The following is a 13,528-nucleotide window of genomic DNA, read 5'->3' as shown; positions in this document are numbered from 1 at the left end:
GGGCAGGGGGCATCAGGGAGGAGCTTGGTTCATGTTTGGCTACAGTTTGCTTGGTTTCCTTCATCTTTCCCTCTGCCACAGGCACTCACCTGGGTCTGCAGCCGCCTGTCCCAGTGCTCTGCACCCACCAGTGCTCTGCACCCACTGGTGCATTGCAGCCACCTCTCCCCATGCAGCCACCCGCCTCGCTGCCCTGCAGTGACCAGCGCTGTACTGGCCAGCTGGGTACCAGCCTTCTGGACCAATGTGCCCCAACGTTGGTTTGCCGGAGCCGGGACCTCCGCAAGGCTTTTAGACATTAACTCGGGTGGGAGAGCAGAAATTTGGGCGTGATTTTGTGCCGGTGATGGCCGTGCTCCGCACTGACTGGGCACCATTAGCACATTAATGCCTCGTCCATCACTGGCCCCATTTCCCATCTGGTTCGTCAGCATCCTCAACCCAGCCAGGCACCCTCTACACCTTTAATGTCTCAGTCATTTAAGCCATAAAAAAGTGGAAGGGGACGAATGCCACTGGCCATTGTGTCTACAAAAGTGGAAAATTAGGCAGTAATAAGGGCTTTATTGAAAGAAATTGAAAAGCTGCTCCAGCCTGGTTCCCATTATCAGCCACCACAGGCTGACGGTCAGTGACTGCAATGGCCAGGCAGGGCGGTGGGACACGGACCAGCGAAGGGCACCCGGGAGCGGGGCTGGGGACCACGGGGTGCCCCGGGTGGGGGTCTGCTGGGCCGGCCAGCCCCCGGTTGCAGCCCCCAGCCCCGGCTCCTCTCCCCCCCCGGGGGCGGGGGAGGACACCGCCACCCCGGGGGGGTCCTACCCCGAGAAAGAAGAGGCCCCGACCAGCCTCGCTCCCCGCTCTCCGCTCCGGCTGCCGGGGCTGCTGAGACCCGCCAGCTCATTACACGCCACGGCTGCTCGGCAGCGGCGGCTCCCGCCGGGGCGTCCCCCCGGGCCTCGGCACCTTCCCCCGCACCGGAGAGGGGGATCCCCGTGCCCCGCCCGCAGGCACCGGGGCGGCCCCCGCCTCCTCCTCCCCCTCCCTTCCCCGCTGCCCCCCGCGCTCCCGGTACGGCCCCCCCGCCCCGCCGCGCCCCGCCCCGCCCCGGGCGCCCGCCGCCGCCGCCGCCGCCGCCGCCGCCGCCCCCGCCTCCGGAGCGGGCTGGGCGGGGGGGCCCGCGCCGAGCCGAGCCGCCCCTCGCCGCGCCGCGCCGCGGAGGATGCTCGGGCCGTGAGCCCGCAGCCGGCAGCCCCGGCGCCGCGGAGCCATGGGCAAGGACCAGGAGCTGGTGCAGGCGGTGAAGGCGGAGGACGTCGCGGCCGTGCAGAAGCTGCTGCAGAGGCCCAAACCCGGCAAAGCCAGTGAGTGCCGCGGCGGCGGGGCCCGGCCGGGCCGGGGGCGCCGGTGGTGGAGCCGGGGAGAGGTGTGGGGGGGGGCACACACACACACACACACACACCCCCCGGCATCGCGGCGGCTCGGGGGCCCGCATCCCGCCCGCTGCTCCCGGGGCCCGGCCGGGATGCCGCCCTTCGCCCTGCCCGGCCCCGGAGCATCCCCGGCCCTTCCCCGGTGCGGCGCGGCGCGGGCGGGTGGGGGCCGTGGACGTGCCGGGGACCCCCGGCGTTGCCCCGGGGAGGGGGGCCGTCTGGCGGGGGGGGTGGGGGGCAAGCGGAGTGGCGGCGGAGCATCCCCGGGGCGCTGCGCGGGTGCTCGGCGCTGCACAGCGTCGCCCCGCCGGTCCCGGCGCAACCCCCGGTACGGGCGGGCACCGGCCGGGCTGCCCTTGCCCTGCGCCCGGGAGAAGCTCCCGAGCCCTTGGGGGGCCGGGCCGGGCCGTGCCGGTGCAGCTCGGGGGGGGGGGGGGGGCTCGGCCTGGGCACGGGCACGGGTGAGGGCAGGGGGCTGCAGGCGGGCAGGCAGGGCAGAGCCGGGGGCATCCGCCTGTGCTTGAGTGTGCGTGGAGCGTGTGTGCACGGACCGTGCGTGTGTGCGGCGGGGGCTGCCGGTGCCTGCACGCATTTGCATGTGTCGGTGTGCGTGTACGTGCGTGCTGGGTGTGCATGTGTGCCTGTGTTTGGGTGCGTGTCTGTGTTTGGGTATCGGTGTGTACCCTGGCATATGTGTGTTTGGATGTGGCTGTGTTGGTGTTTCTCCGTGTGGGGGTGTTTGGATGTAGCTCCATGGGTATCTCCCTGTGTGCATCTCTGCGGCTGGGTTTGCATGTCTCCATGTGTGCACCCGAGGGTCTGTGTCCAGGCGTGAGGCTGGGGGGGGTGTGCGTGTGTCCGTACGTGTGTATCCGTGTGTGTACGTGTGCGTAGCTCCGTGAGGATCTGCTCTCTGTACAATATAACTGCTCTGTTGAGGCGTTCCACCCGGGACTGAATTATTCATGGTGCTGATGCAGCCGCAGGTTTCAGGCCTGGTGTGCGGGGCCGACCCGGGGGGCTGGGGACCATCCCTGGGCATGGGCAGGGACCACGGGGAGCACTCGCGTGGCATCGGGTCGCTGGGCACGCGGCCTCTTTGTCACTGCACCCCGCGTCCCTCCCTCCAGGGCCCAGCGCTCCCCGACCGTGGGCACCCCTGTGTCCCTGGAGCGATGCAGGGCTGGTGCGGTGCCCCCCATCCTTGGTCGTGCAGGGGTGTTCCTGGCCAAGCAGGCCCAGTGTGGTGTTCCTCGTGTCCTGGTGCCATGCAGGGCCGGCGTGGCGTCCCCCGTCCCCGGTGCCATTGTTGCTGTCGCTGCTGAGGGCCTATGCAGGGAGAGAAGGGGCTCCAGCACAGAGCCTCCGGCATCCCAACCTGCTCCAGGTGCTGCCACTTCCATGGCCTCTCGGAGCGGCGTGCGGGGACAGGGATGACAGCCGGCCTGTGCCCAGCGCTGTCCCCCCCCCACACCCCTCTCCAATCCCCGCTGGCCCGGCCGCACAGCTGGTGTTGCTGTGGCAACGGCCAGCGGTGCCGGAGTGCCACCACCTCCTCCTGCATCCCTCTCCTTCCCAGCCCCGCTCTGCTGCATCTCCCACCATGGCCGCTCTCCCACCGGAGAGCCCTCCGGCTGCCGGGCACCGCCGGGCGGGATGGCCGCGGGGGCCAGCGGTGCTCCCCGTGCTGGGCTCACAAGCGAGGGACAAGGGATGCCCAGTGAGGCCAAGCGCGGCCAGCCTGGCGTTGCGGAGATTCCCGTTGTGGGCCTGGATGTTTGTTCCATGCCCCAGATGGGCTGCACATCTCCAGCTCTGCCGGACCCCCCTGGTGCCGGCGTTGGGCTGCTCTGGCACCGTTTCCCCATGGGACCCGACTCTCCCGCCCGGCAGCAGGGCCGTGAGCGTGGCAGTGGGTGCCGTGCTCCCGGCCTGGGGTGCACGGCCACCTCTGGCTGCAGCAGCGGGGCTGGAGGAGCGGTGCACGGCACAGGGTGGGAGAGCACCGAGCAGGGGCTGTCCCCGTGCCACGGCGTCCCCGTGCCACGGCATCCCCCCGTCCCCTCCGTGTGCTGGTCCCACACATGCCTCCGGCACTCCCCGTGCTGCGCGGCACCAGGGAGGTTTGTAACTTAGCTCTGTTATCTGGATAATATCCTATTCATGTGGGGTTTAATAAATGAGATTTTAAAAATCCCTGCGTGAATTAACACGGGTTGCTATGGTGACGTGGGGCCCGATTTAGCGTGCGGAGTACGAGTTTGTGGGGCCCGGGCCGGCCGTAGCACGCACCATGCTCGCTTCCCGGGCATCCATAATTGATGAGGTTGTCTGAAAGTTACGCAAATCAGATGCAGGGATTTGGCAGCAAACTGTTTCCCTCCCTATCCCCTCCTCCCCAGTGCTACCTCGAAGAATTGTAGTGACTTGGCGTTTTCCCCTCGGTTCCCCAGCTTGAGTGCCGTGGGATGGGACGGGGCCCTGGGGTGTCCCCAGCAGCACCCATGCCCACCGCGCCATCCCTGTCCCGGGCACCCGGGGCTTCAGGCAGCGGGAGACGGGGCTGCGCTGTGCCATGCGGGGGAACCGCAGTTCCTTGGCTGTGGTGTGTTGGAGCGAGCAGGCTCCTTCCCTGTGAGGCCGGCTCGTCCAATTTGGAAACGGCTTCCGCGTGGCACCCACTGGTGCCGTGGGAGGGACCTCGAGCCGAGGGTCGGACCCCTCTGCCTCGACTTCTCGTCCCGCCAGGCTGGGGGGCTTTGCAAAGCGCTTCCACGCACGGCAGCTTCGTGTGGCAAAGGAGATGTCCTGGCATGTGGCCCCACGGTGCCACGGCGAGCACCTGGTGTGGCAGGGGCTGGCCGCAGCCCGGCCGAGTGGGTGGGAGCCAGGGCTGTGTCCTGTGGGGCTGCGCTGCCCACCCTGTGCCTGGTCCTCGGTGCCGTCCTGGTCCCCCAGCCTGCCCTCGGGGCTTGTGTCCTCGTGTGCCGCTGGAGCTCTGGATACCTCACTCTGGGACGTCCGGGGCCGAGTGAGCCACGCTGCCTGGCTGGACTCAGGAGCTGGGCACAGAGCCGCGCACCCCCTGCACCCTGCTATGCCAGGGTAACCCAGCCCAGCCTGGCCCCACTGCCCAGGGGTGTGGGTGCCGAGGGGTGGGCAGCTCTTGAGGTGCCCCTGCCCTGTGCGGGAGAGCCCTGTTCCTGCATTGCCACCCGTGGCAGGGCTCTGCGTCCTGCCCTGCGTGTCGCTGGCAGCAGCCCTGGCATTTCGGGGCTTATCCCAGCCAGCCCTGGCCCCGCTGCTGCACACAGGGAGCGGGTCCTGCCCTGCCCGGGGAGGGACCCCTGCCCCGCTGGCACTACCAGCGCTGCCCTGACCCCACGGCTGCCTCCAGCTGCGCTGCTCCCAGCTCTGGGCCATGCGGGGCGGGCAGAGCCTGCTATGGGTGAAAGGACCGGGACAGGAGCCAGGCAGCTCCTCGGAGGGGCATGCACGGTGCAGGCAGCGTGGGCAGCCTGCCTGGGAGTGGACAGGAGGGGAGGCACCCCAAGGCTCAGCAAGCACCCCCAGGTTCATCGCCCTTTGGGGTGCTGCCATCCCGTGGGAACCCATCCCGGGATGAGAGCGGAGCTGCAGCAGCTGGGTGGGATCGCGGCTTCGCCGGTGCTCTGGGATGGGGGGGGCAGTGGGAGGCAGGAGCCAGACCCCTCGGGGACGTGGGCTCCCTGGGCAGGGCCTCGCCGGCTGCCTCCTGCCCTACAGGGCGTCCTCCTGTGCAGCGGCCAGTTAATTCTGGTTTTTTTTGCCTGCATTTGATTGCATTAATAATCTCCTCTGATAACAGTATTTAATAAAACCAGGCTAATATGGCGCAGTTAGGAAATGTCTTTGACATTTTACAATTCAATTTCCATGCAGTAAAAGGCAGGGCAGCTGCAAATCCAATTGTGGTGCAGTGCCCAGGGCGTGCGTGGCCGGCAGCCACTGGAGCTGCCCGGTTCCCCCCGGCCCTCCGGTAACGGAGGAAACTTCCCCGTGCGGCAGCTGCCCCTAATGGCTCCCGCTGCCGCTCCCCAGCCACGGGCGCTGGGGCAGCCCCCTCCTCGCTGCAGGGGAAGCCTGGGCAGGGGGGGAGCGGATGGTGCTCACTGGGATGCCGGAGCCCCTGGGTGCTACCGGCCTCTGGAGCCGTCAGTGCCAGGCAGGATGTCTGGAGCGGGAGGAAGGGGCTGCGCAGCCGGATCCTGGGGCAGCTTCACCAAGCTGGGGGGGGTGCAAAGGGGTGCTGGGTCCCCATGTATCCCCTGTCCCGTGGCTGGGCGCTGCTCCCGCAGCCCCCCCGATGCCCTCGGCATGGATTAAGGGGCGAAACACCAAGGGGGTGGGCTGGGCTGTGGAGGGTGATGCCGGCATGGGGCGATGCTGGCACAGGGCAATGTCAGTGCATCCCAGCCAGGTCCCAGGCACGGGGCCCGAGGGCTGTCCGGGATGGTGGTCAGGGCCAAGCAGCTCCTGCCACTGGTGTGCTTGACGGTGTGTCAGCAGGTCCCTTATAAACTTCTTCTTGGGGTTTCTAGCCCGCGTGTGAAACTTCACTCCCAGCAGCACTTGGCAGGCGGGCGCAGGCTGGCGTGTGCCAAGTTTCCTTCCAGAGGGGGATTATTACTCAGCCCGGGGTGACATCTAGTTATTTTACATTTTCTTGCCTCTCTCTGGCTGGGCTGGAGTTGTGGGTGCAAACCCTCCTCTGCCCCCCCTCCGCCCCAGCACAGCTCCTGTTTTGGGGCCGGCGGTGGGGTCCCTGCCTGCCAGGGGATGCTGCAGAAGATCCAGGGCTGTTGGCCACCGCCACCGAGGAGCAGCGGGGCCGTGGGCTGGCGGCTCCGCTCCCAGCTCGAGGCTCCCTTGCTGGCCTGGATTTTCTCGCAGCAGTCCCAAATTCACCTGGCTTGACACCAATTAGCCCTTTGCTGGCGGCGGGTGGCCCCTCGTGCCCAGGGCTCTGCTGGGGTCGCCGGCTCTGGCTGTTTCCCGCATGAGGATCTTGCTGCCGGGTGCCACGGTGCTCCTTGCTGCCCATGCATTGTGGTGGGGCGATGTTCCCAGAGAGTAGCCAGGAACGTGGCAGGGCCAGGCTGCACCCGAGGGTGATGGTGCTGTGGGTGCTCAGGGTGCTGGTGGTGCAGTAGGGCTGGGTGCTGTGGGTGCCCTGAGCCCCCCCCTTCGCAGCCGCCCTCTTCGCTGCCAGCCCATCGTGGTTTCCAGTAGCCAGGCTGGCGTCTGGCTCCTTTTCCCTGCTCTGCGCTCCCTTTTAACACTTCCCTCCCCTTCCCAGCTGCTGGGGAAGGCTGGGATCAGCCCCCTCCCCGGCTCGGTGTGCCTGGGTGTCCCCAGCCCCTTCCCACTCCCCCTGTGCCTGCGGGGCCCCACTAGCAGCTGCATGGGCTGCAGCATGCTCAGCCCTGCGGCAGTGATGCCTATGGATGGCGGCTGTGCCAGGGCCCGTGCGGGTGCCAAAGCGGTAGTGGATCCTCTGAATGTATGCGCCGGGCGCGTGGCAGCTGGGAACTGTGGTATTGCTGGCGGGGTGAGTGGTGGAGGGGACCGCCTGGCTCTGGGGTGATGCTTGGGGCTGTGCTTGCACGTTTGCCACGGTGCTCTCCGTCCTGGTGCGGGAGCGGCGTGTGCCGCTGCACCAGGGCTGGGCACTGCTGGCTGCCCTGAAGAGCCGGGGCTGGTGAGCCTCTGGCTGAACGCTGGCTGTGAACCCGCTGCCCTCGCCAGCCGGTGGCTAAAGGTGCCTTTCACAAGTGTTCAGACACCGTCAGGAGAGCGTTGGAGAACTCATTTGCTGGTGTTTAATGGCTGATGCTGTTACTGCCGGGCCAGGCTCCCGCTGGTGAGGGAAACGCATTGGGAAGCAAAACCCACTCAGGAGCGCTTGGGCTCACGCTGGCCAGCGCAGACACTGCTGCTCCATGTCCGCTTTGTGTCCCGGCTGCGGCCGAGTGTGCCATGAGGACGGGCCATGCCGAGCCGGTCACTGAGCCGGTGTGCAGCGGCGATGTCCACCTCTGCCCCAGGTTACTGTCCCGTCCCGCAGCTGGGGCTTGTGAGACAAACCTTCCCGGTCCCCTCTCCCCAGAGGGACCGGGGCCAGCGCAGCCCTCCTGGTGCAGGAGCGATCCCGCCGGCGGGCTGGCTCTTTGTGCCAGGCTGAGAGGGATCTTTAAGCCGTAATGAAATGTTAATAGTATTTTCCAACTCAATACGGGAGTAGAAGATGAGGTGTTTAACACTGGGCTCTGCAGCGACAGGAGCAATCAGCCTGAGAAATGGGAAGCCGGGGACGCAGCACCGGCCTCGGCTCAGCCTGACAGCCCCGCGCTGCTGGGCCCGCTCTGGTGATGGATGAGTGCCGGTGCCCGGCACGAGCCATCCGGCCAGGGAAGCATGGTGCTGGGATGGCGTGGGAGAGAGGCTGGCGGGGGAGTGCCGGCTCTGCCTGGGTCTCCTTGGGTCTCGCCAGCAAGGTCACTGCCGGCCGCCCAGTGAGAGCCGAGCAGATCGAGGTGATTTTGGGGCTGGGGTCCTCCGGGGCGCAAAAGGCTGCCGGGACCCTGGCTCTGCGCCCTGCCATGGCCCGTATCAGCTGGAGGCGGAGTAGGTTGGAGATGGTGCCTAAGCAGCTGCCCATAGGCACCGCTTCTCCGAGCACCGTGCCTGCCGGCCGCTGGCTGCTCTGTGCCAGCGCTGCTCTGCCAGCATGCCTGTGCGTGCCCCTCTGCATCCGTGCGCGCCGATGTGCATCCGTGCGCATGCAAGCGCCCCTGTGCACGCGTGCATCCGTGTGTGCTGTGTGCCTCTGCATCCGTGTGCATGCCTGTGCATCGTGTGCCCGTGTGCATCTGCCCCGCGCATCCGTGTGCCCGCGGCTGTCTCCGCTGGCCGCTTCGGCAGCGCCTCCTCCCCGGCCTGGCGTGGGGCTCGGCGCTGGGGACGGCTCTCGGCGGTAGCAGCAGCAGCCGGCTGATCCGTTCCAGATGCGGCTGCTGGAAGCCCGGCTTCGCGCCGCCTCCTCGCCGAGGCCCCCGTAGGTTTTTGGTCGGTGGCTGCCGGAGCCGTTGGAGCAGACAAAGCAGCCGCCTGCCCGGCTCCTGCATTGCAGCTGGGCTGTTTACGGCACGTTCCTCGCGGCTGTGCAGCTCCGCAGCAGCTATTCTCCTGGCTGTCTTCGCTCCGGCGTGCGCAGATCCTGGGGCTGCCTCTGACTAAGCCCCTGCTCCCGGCAGCGACATGGCAGGCGGTCCCGCACGGCCCCTGCCAGCCCCCCTCCCAGTGCCCGCCATGCTGGGGACGCTGGGGACACTGGGACGGGTTCTGCGAGCCCTGCTTGTCCCCTGCAGTGCTGCCAGGCCTTCGGGAGCAGCGTGAGGCCTCCAGCCGGGCTCCCGGTGCTCAGGGCAGATGCATGGCATCGCCTGGCCGCACATCCCCGCACTGCTCATCCGCCCCGGCATCACCGAGCTGCCCGCCCATGCACTTACAGAGCTGCCCACCACCATGCCCATCCTGCCCGCGGGCACCGTCGGGAAAGCTGCCGCCGTGCAGGGGGGGTGTGGGTGGGCATGGTGCAGCGGCACGCGTGGAAGCCAGGCCGTTATGTGGACGAGGACAAATGGTGGCACTAAAGGCACCATAGTAAAATAGACTGTAGGGCCTGTTTTACCTGCATACAGCGTGGGAGCTCAGAGCCCAGCGCTGCAGCAGCACCTGTTGCCCTCTTATTTATCTGGGCTGCCTGCATGCACATGTACGCACGCACATGCATGCACACGCATGCATGCGTGTGCAGAGACACGCTCTGTGTATGCCGGGGAGCTCCCTGCTGCTTCCCAGTGATGTTGGACTGCGGCTGAGTTCGTGGGAGGCCAGATGATAGTGACTGTTTGTTAGTTAACGATGCTTTAAGATACACAAAGCTACTGGTCCCTCCCTGCAGGCCAGCATGGCTGGGGGTGGTCCTCCCAGGGCTCCCTGGCCCTGCAGAGGCAGCAAGGATGGGGAGGAGATGGGGAGGACGGGGATGGGGCTGGGCAGGATCGTCTCTGCCCTGGGGTGGAGGTGAGTGGTGCCAGCATCTGCCCCTCTCTGCTCCCGTGTCCTGGGCAGCCTTTGCTCGGGCACCAAGGATGTGCAGCGTTGGCCGTGCTGGGATGTGGACATTGGGACGGACGGGCGGACGCAGGCTAGTGGTGGCCCTGAGCAGCCACATCCCATCCTCTGCTGCGGCAACCTTGCCGTGCCGGCGGTGACTCCTTCCAGCCAGGGTGATTACTGAAAATTACCTGTTTGCCGCTGCCCCGGCGCGGGGAGAGCAGGCTGTCAATTAAGGCTCCGTGGAAGCGACACCAACATGCATTTCCGCGGAGACGAGGGTGGGCGTACGGCTGGCACCCGGCCGGCGGTGATGGGTGCAATGAGGCTCGGTGCTGGTCCCGGGGGGCCGAGCGCAGCACCTCGTGTCCCGCCTGTGGGGCCGGAGCCAATGCATCGCTGCGCTGCCCGCACCCCTGCCCATCCCTGCTGCCGGCTTCCCCACGTGCCCAGTTGCACGGGGCCGAGTCACCAGCATCCTTTACATGGCAGAGCAGCGTAGCACCGTGTGTTATTTAGGGGTCAGCAGGTTTGCTGGCAACCCAGAGCAGGCAGGAGGCTGCTGGGACTTTGCAGGCAGTGACCCCACAGCGGGAGGGAGCATCTGCAGAGCCAGAGGTCTGTGTGGCTGAGCCCCAAACTAGGGGCTGGGGGATGCCCTGGGGGGCTGGGGCTGCCCCAGGGGAATCCGGGTGATGCTGCATGGCTCGGCCGGGCTCCATGGCACCATGCAGCAAAGGTCGGGTCAGGATAGGGCTCGGCGATGCAGGAAGAGCGGGGATGCTCACAGTAGCTGCTGGTGAGCACCGCTGCCCCGGCATGGTGCTGGCAGGCACCATGGGATGCTGGGTGCCCTGGCCAGCTCCAGCCCCAGGTTTTTAGCAGGTTGGCTCTGCCTTAGGTACACTCGCATCCCCTGTCCCCACCTGCCCTGGCAGCCCGCAGTGTCAGCCCCTCGTCCTCCCTTGGGATCAAAAAGTTTCTTTTTTTTGAACAAAAAAATTACAGAGGAGTCCCCGCTGCCTCTTGAAAGCTGCATTTAAGTTGCTTCATCCTGGCCCCAGGGGACAGCCCTGCGCTGCTGCAGCACCGTGACTCAGGCTGCCACAGCCTATTGATTTTGAAGTGCGGATTTCTCCGCTCCCTGGGGAAGGCTCTGCGCGAGGGCCAGGCGTCCGGAGCACCAGCAGGTGCACTGGGCATAGGGCCAACATCCCCCCGAAGTGCCTTGGGATTTGGGGAATGGCTTGTGATGGGCACTGGGGCACCCAGCTGTGGATGTCCAGCTGTGATGGGTGATGGGGTGTCCAGCTGTGGCGGGCAGTTGTTATCCAGCTGTGGTGAGCAGTTGTTATCCAGCTGTGGTGGGCACTGGAGTATCCAGCTGTGGTGGGCAGTTGGTGTCCAGCTGTGATGGGAATGGCTACCCAGCTGTGATGAGCAGTTGTTTTCCAGCCGTGTTGAGCACTCTGGTGTCCAGCTGGTCAGTGTCCAGCTGTGTTGGGCAGTAGTTACCCAGCTGTGGTGGGCACTGGGCTGCAGTGGGTCCATTGCATCCCTGCCATCTCTTTGCCCCAGGCAATCCCTTCCCCTGCAGCCAGCAGCCTGCGAGCTTCCGGGTGCATTATTTATACAGTCAAAATCGATCAGAAGATGATAACGGCTTCATTAGCATCTGAACATCACGCCGGCCTTGGTGCTTGACACGACCTTGGCTGCAGGAGTACAAGCCTTTCACTGTCTGACAGTGGCGAGGACCGGCTCCCCGGTGTCCCCATTGCCACTGGACCCAGCCAGGGCTGCTCCGGCCATCTCCATGGGGTCCCCACGGTGGCACGTGTGTGGGCAGAGCGCACGGCCATGTGCTCCCTGTGGGGACTCCACAGCAGGGACCCCATCCTCACTGCAAGGAATAAGACCACTCGTGCCAGGGCTCCTCGTGCAGCGAGCGCTTGCAGTGCCTGTTGTTTGCGTGGCGCTCGTCAGCAAGGATATAATTAAGAGCAGCTATTTTGGATGCTTCCTTTATCCGGCAGCTCACAGCAATGCTGCTGCAGGGTCCTCCCCCCCTCCTCCAAAATAGGCGCTTGGCTTTGCCTTGAATGTCTTCCTTGTGGGTACTCGGTGTCATCCTGTTTGTGGGGTTCCGGGGGTCCCCACACGCAGGGGTCCTGCTGCCTGCGTGGGCTGGGGCTGGGGGAAGTGGCAGGGATGGTGGGGCTGGAAGGGAGGGGGACCACTGCAGTGGACTGACGGAAGGGATGGGGAGGAGGATTTGGGGGGGGGGGGGTTGCCCCGGCTCATTTGCTGCTGCCGCCAAGCTGGCGGGGGGCAGCGACGGCTTTCCCCTCATTAAGTAGATGTTGATTTAGCGGAGGCTGGAGCCATCTGCTCGGAGCAGCCGCCCGCTCCCTGCGAGCTGGCGCGACGTTGCCGGGGGGAGCTGGGTGAGGATGTGCTTCGTCAGCGGGGGCTTGGCCGGGAGCCCCCGCGCCCCGGCCGGGCATCGATCGCTGCTGGTGCTGCACCGTCTGCAGATGCAGGGGGCTGGCACAAGAGCATGCTAATGGGTGCTGCGTGGCCCCACTGCGGGGACGGAAGAGAAGCCCCTGGCCAGGAGCCACGGAGGCACCCAGGCATCCCGCCACGTGGGGCTGTGGCCTCGGACACGGGTGCAAGGGAAGGGCTGGAGCAGCTGGGTGCGGGGGTCTCCCCACGGTGTGCACCGGGACGCCTGGAGCCGCGGTCGGGCACGGGGGCTCTCCCCGTGGCACGCACCGGGATGCTCAGAGCAGCGGCCAGGCACGGCACGGGGGGTCGGAGTGACACGTGGCCGGACCCCGGCGTTGGGCAGAGCGGCTCTCCCACGCGCACCCGGCCCTGCACGTGCAGCCGGCTCGTGCGTCGCTTGCCGTCGCAGCGCCCGCCCCGGGGGCCATCGCCGCCGCTGCCGCGGGCCGGCCGGCGCAGGCCGGCGCGTGGCGGGGGAGGATGGGGCTGGCGGGGAGCTCGCCGCCCTCACTGCGCGCAGAGCGCCGGGCTGAATTCAAGCATGCATTTAGCTCCTGTGATCCTTGTGTTTAAGTAAAGGCATTTCTGGGAGTAGTGGCTGGGCTGAGCTCCCCGCGGCGGTGTTTACTCGTGGCAGACGCTGTTTATAGTCGGTGTCTATGGCAGACGGCTGCGGCTCCCGGTGCGCACAGGAGTCGTGGGCTGGAGCCGGACCTGGTGGTGCCGGAGCTCGCCGGTTCCAGCAGCGCAGCACATCCCCATTTCTTGGGGCCGGCGACGTGGTCCTGCCCGACCCTGCTCGGCACCATCAGGCCCTTCAACCATCGCCTGAGCAGCCCGTGGGAAGCAAAGAGGGGACACGGGGGTGTCCTGAGGGCATCGGTAGGGCTCAGGTGGTCTAAGCAAGGGTCCCAGTGCTGGGGGTGCCACCGTCCCTCTGTGCTGCAACGTCTGCCCAGTGGCCCCAGCATCTGCCTCTGCGCGGGCAGGGCAGGATGGTGCTGGTGGGTGCTCGCAGGTGCTCGGTGCTCTCTGTCACCCCTCCGGCGATCCCAGCGGGGAGGACAGCCAGGGACATGCCCAGTGCCCGCTGGCAGCGTGGCCATGTGGGAGCCTTGCTCTCCTCCCCGCCGTGCCCATCTCCTTTTGTGGCCGGTATTTTTAATTGGCAGTGCTCTCAGCTCCCTTCCCTCTCCCTCGTTAGTGGAGTAGTTTTCCTTGTGCTTCCCAGCCATTAACGAGCTCTCCCGTGTCTCCCTGCCCCCAAACAGGCTGCAAATCCTGCACGGCAGTAGTGGGGCTGAGGCGGCCCCGGGCTGCGGATTCGGCGGCGTGTCGGGATGCCCGTCCCGCTCCTCCTGCCTTGGGAACCGTCAGCACCCAGCCGCGGCCCCAGTTAGGCTGCAGGCTCTGGCTGCAGCACT

At 66.7% G+C, this 13,528-nt stretch overlaps 1 protein-coding gene across 1 annotated transcript in view; it reads left to right on the top strand.

The window, feature by feature from the left end:
• Positions 1 to 1,150: 1,150 nt before the first annotated feature.
• CASKIN1 (CASK interacting protein 1) overlaps positions 1,151 to 13,528 on the top strand; it is a 33,670-nt gene continuing 21,292 nt past the window's right edge. Inside the window, exon 1 of the mRNA XM_069810519.1 lies at positions 1,151 to 1,364. Within this exon, the coding sequence (XP_069666620.1) occupies positions 1,271 to 1,364 (94 nt within the window). The 5' untranslated portion in view covers positions 1,151 to 1,270. The remainder of the gene's footprint in view (positions 1,365 to 13,528) is intronic.

This window comes from Haliaeetus albicilla, chromosome 22, assembly GCF_947461875.1.
Source record: "Haliaeetus albicilla chromosome 22, bHalAlb1.1, whole genome shotgun sequence".
Classification (NCBI taxonomy): domain Eukaryota; kingdom Metazoa; phylum Chordata; class Aves; order Accipitriformes; family Accipitridae; genus Haliaeetus; species Haliaeetus albicilla.
The sequence above is the reverse complement of the archived record's forward strand: the minus strand, read 5'-3'. Positions and strand labels throughout refer to the sequence as shown.